The sequence below is a fragment of the Brachycentrus maculatus genome, unplaced genomic scaffold (genome assembly GCF_059751285.1).
Source record: "Brachycentrus maculatus isolate JH-2025_06_01 unplaced genomic scaffold, ASM5975128v1 h1tg001775l, whole genome shotgun sequence".
NCBI lineage: Eukaryota > Metazoa > Arthropoda > Insecta > Trichoptera > Brachycentridae > Brachycentrus > Brachycentrus maculatus.
Genome location: NW_028282371.1, coordinates 10,536 through 14,751, shown reverse-complemented (window position 1 = coordinate 14,751; position 4,216 = coordinate 10,536). Strand labels below are relative to the sequence as shown.

Sequence of the window (4,216 nt, the reverse complement as noted above, 5' to 3'; positions counted from 1 at the left end):
AATACATTTGTAAACAGCTAGTAACAATGCGCCGTACTAAATATGAATCATAAAAAAAAATATAATAAAAACACTTATTCTTTACTAAGAAAATGATGTTACATGCGTGCAATCATAATTTACGAAAAAAGGTTGCCTCGATATCTCAACAAAGATGAAGAAAAGATACGGAAATATGGGTATTAACAAGGCTTAGGACTTGTTAAAGGCTGGTATGACTGATCACTTTATACGCGTGTAACATTCAAATCAGTCCCCTAGAAATTGAACCCAGGACCTCCAGCACAGATGCCAAACACGCTCACCACTGCACTACTGTGAATACCAATGAATAACTTTAATGATTGTAATACTAATTGAATGTTTTTTTTTGTTGCAGAATACCAGATTACTTCGAAAATTGCTCTGCACACTCATCACGACAACATCGATCCTAATTGACAAAAAGTGATGCTGATAAAAAATAAACTCATTACAAGTTTTTCGATTTCAAAAAATAAAAATAATATGAAATGAAAAACGAGTGTTATAAATTTTGTAAAGATAAAGCATTTTAATTAAAAAATGGGTTTTTATCATATTCCTCTAAAAATAATTATTTAAAACTTCTCAAGCCATTTACTTTTTTAATTAGCAAAGTTTTTTATGTGACTCGCGTAAACATGACAAGGCTAAGTAAAAATAACAATCAGCGTAAACCTACTCCTTAAAAAGATTAAAATGATTCCTCTTAAGGGTTGAACAGTTCTAAAATAAAGCTTTAATCCCAAGTGAGAAATATGACGGGAACCGTGGGGTGGGTGGACCTCAGCACCCCTTCCCCCGACCATACCTCCCTGGGACTCGGGTTCCTAGAAACAAGCACCACCCCAACATCAAACGCCACCAAGGATGATATAATAGATAACAAATTCGTCCAAGTCATCTTTTGCCTTCTGTATACCCTGATCTTCGTCGTTGGTGTCTTCGGAAATGTTCTAGTTTGCTATGTGGTTTTCCGAAACAGGGCGATGCAAACTGTTACCAATCTGTTCATCACCAATCTTGCCCTCTCCGATATACTATTGTGTCTGTTAGCTGTGCCGTTTACTCCTCTGTACACGTTCTTAGGAAGATGGATCTTCGGCAGATTACTCTGCCACGTCATGCCCTACGCTCAAGGATGCAGCGTATATATCTCCACTCTCACCCTGACTTCCATCGCCATAGACAGGTTCTTTGTCATCATCTACCCATTCCACCCGAGAATGAGGCTGACCACCTGCATCTGGATAATAGTTTCCATATGGATGTTTTCCTTGATGGTGACATTCCCTTACGGTTATTTTATGGAACTCGAATGTGACCATCTCACCAACACCACCTTCTGCGAAGAAGCTTGGCCTTCAGAAAAATCTAGAAAGATTTTCGGAGCTATGACAACAACAATGCAGTTCCTCTTGCCTTTCCTCATAATCGCTTTCTGCTACACGTGCGTATGCCTAAAGCTTAATGACCGGGCCAAAGCTAAACCAGGATCTAAAAACACTAAAAAGGAAGAGGCTGACAGAGATAGAAAGAGGAGAACAAATCGGATGCTGATAGCGATGGTGGGGATATTTGGCGTTTCATGGCTTCCCTTAAACCTCATCAACGTATTCTACGATTTTTACATACCAACTGTCAATTGGTCTCTTTACTTCCTATGTTTTTTTGTAGCTCATTCGGTGGGCATGTCTTCTACGTGTTACAATCCATTTTTGTACGCGTGGCTGAACGAGAATTTCCGTAAGGAGTTTAAGCAAGTGCTCCCGTGTTTCGACCCTTCCTCTATGTGGAGGGGAAACACGCAGACCGGAAGAACTGGCGGATACAACAGATCCGAGAAGACATGCAACGGAAACAATGAGACGATACAGGAGAGCTTACTACCATCCTCCATACACAGGGTGCCGTCGGTCAAAGTAGGGGGAGAAAGGAAGGAGAGCAGGGTGGAGGTGGAGCAAGTGGTGTTGGCAGTCAGCGCCTCCTATACTCCTCACGGAGAAGCCGTTAGACTTCATCTCATCAGTGAAGTTACGCCAGCTTGCCACAACATGACTTTGAAATCACCGCCACCTATCGTCTAAATTAGGATACGGTAAGTTCAACATATCTTTAAAAAATTTATTTATTGGCTTATAACCCGTCAAGAATGTGGGTATTTTTTTAAACTTTTCTTTTTTTCTTGATAAGATTAAAATATTAACAATCATATTCGGTGTCAATAAAAAATAAAAAGGTAAGTACCATAGAAAAATTAGCTCGACGTTCGATTGTGAAACTGGCGACCGGGTTTGATTCCTGCCTATCACAAAATTAATTCAAGAAATATTCATTTCTAATTAGTCTGGGTGTTTGCGTTGCATTTTTTGCAGGTACTTTTCCTGCTTTTACTACCCTACTAGCTAACAAGCTTCTGAACTTTGCAGATATATTATACTTAAAAAAAATAGTACAAAATCAATTGCTATAAAAATCTAAAGTTCAACTAGTTGTTTTTTTATGTATGACGACACTGTATTGACAAAACGCATGTTATATTTGATTTTGAGTTTGTAATTATTGTCCAATTTAAAATACATTTACCAAGCCCACTTGTAATTCAGATTTTGGATATTGTGAAGTTAAACAAAGTATTTTATTTTTTTCGTTTTGAAAATTGATTTATTTTTTTCTCTTAGTAAAGGAAATCTTTCATCTTTTCCAATAAATTTCACTATCTCCAATAATTTTGTACATTATCCCTCTTGAAAAATAATAGTTTCTACAGCGTGGGCATTCACAAGGTTCTTCATTGATATTCATTGACTTATAAATTACTTTGCAATATTTCTGATGAATTTATAGGGTTACGTTACAACTTTACATATTGATTGAATATTGGCAAACTCGAGATGTACTTGGACGTATATTTTTCAGATAGAATAAATTTAAAAATAGAGTTAACTTTTTCGATCTGTTCTAATCTTTTGTTATTAATGACTTCACAAGATGTTGAAATTTATATTAATCATTGTATGTATTTGGAATATAACCTAAATTTTAGAATATAGGAAAAATAAATATAAATAATAAAAAAAATATTTTGACATAAATTTTTTGTTAAAAACTCCAGTACTTAAAAATTCATCAATTATAACCTACATGACAAGTCAGTTTATTGATTTGGCATCAACATTGTAGAATATCATGATGAATATACCATAATAATAAAACACTTGAAGTAAATTTGAGTTAATTAATTTACATATGACTAGTTTCAAGAACTAAAGAACTACAGTTGTTCTCATCAACGGTTTTTTTCACTTGTTGATGAAAAGATTTGTATTTTTCAAAACTAGTCAAGTTCACATTTAAAAAAAACTGTGGTCTCAGTGGTCTCATACATAAACATGATTAGTCTTAATTGTTTTTATTAGTACAGAGAATAATATTTTAAATAGAAGATAAAAAAATATATAATCCAATATTAATTTATATTTCTGTATTTTTTTCTTACATTTTTAAAATTTAATTCAAAATTACTGAAGACTTCCCAAAATTTCAATTGAATTAAGTTCGTTAAATGAGCATTTTTCGTCATTAGATTTTACATTTTGTAAAATGTTTTACTTATTGAACTTTTTCTTTAGTATCACTGTCATTACTCTATTTTGCATGAGTTGCAACGTCTAGCGATAGACCTTATTTACTTAATACTGTAGCACAATAGTAATTAATATCATCATGCAGAAATTACTCTATATTTTTACACTTTTCAAATTTAAAAAAAAAAAATGTAGTTTTAATGCTACTTATACCCAAATAGGAATTAAACCTCTGACTTAGCTTTTATGAATGATGTTTTTTTCAAAATAAAATATTAAAAATATCACAGCGAATAGCATTTTATGAAAAAAGCGCCTTTTAAATAATACAAGTTTTATTTTATATTCAAAGTTACATTTTTCAATCAAAACGGATTAAATAAGTCGAATCAAATCAATACAAACACAAAAATACACCCTAGGTACGTGTAACTAAGATTATGAGATTATGCACAGAAAGCTTCTTTGGAGAGCTTTTCTAACGAATCTACCAATAGGTTTTTCTATGTAATCGTATTCGGGCACCGCAAAGGATACTTTGGTTCGCAGATGTGGTATGCGGTGTGAAACCAGAGCAACTTTGTTAATCTAATAGAATCGCTAGTTCG

The 4,216-nt window shown here is 33.7% G+C and overlaps 1 protein-coding gene across 1 annotated transcript; it reads left to right on the top strand.

The window, feature by feature from the left end:
* The first annotated feature begins 382 nt into the window (after positions 1-382).
* LOC148298641 (prolactin-releasing peptide receptor-like) lies at positions 383-2,113 on the top strand. The gene has a single exon (XM_088276737.1). The coding sequence runs from the start codon at positions 780-782 to the stop codon at positions 2,106-2,108; it is 1,329 nt and encodes a 442-aa protein (XP_088132863.1). The 5' UTR covers positions 383-779; the 3' UTR covers positions 2,109-2,113.
* The last annotated feature ends 2,103 nt before the right edge of the window (positions 2,114-4,216 follow it).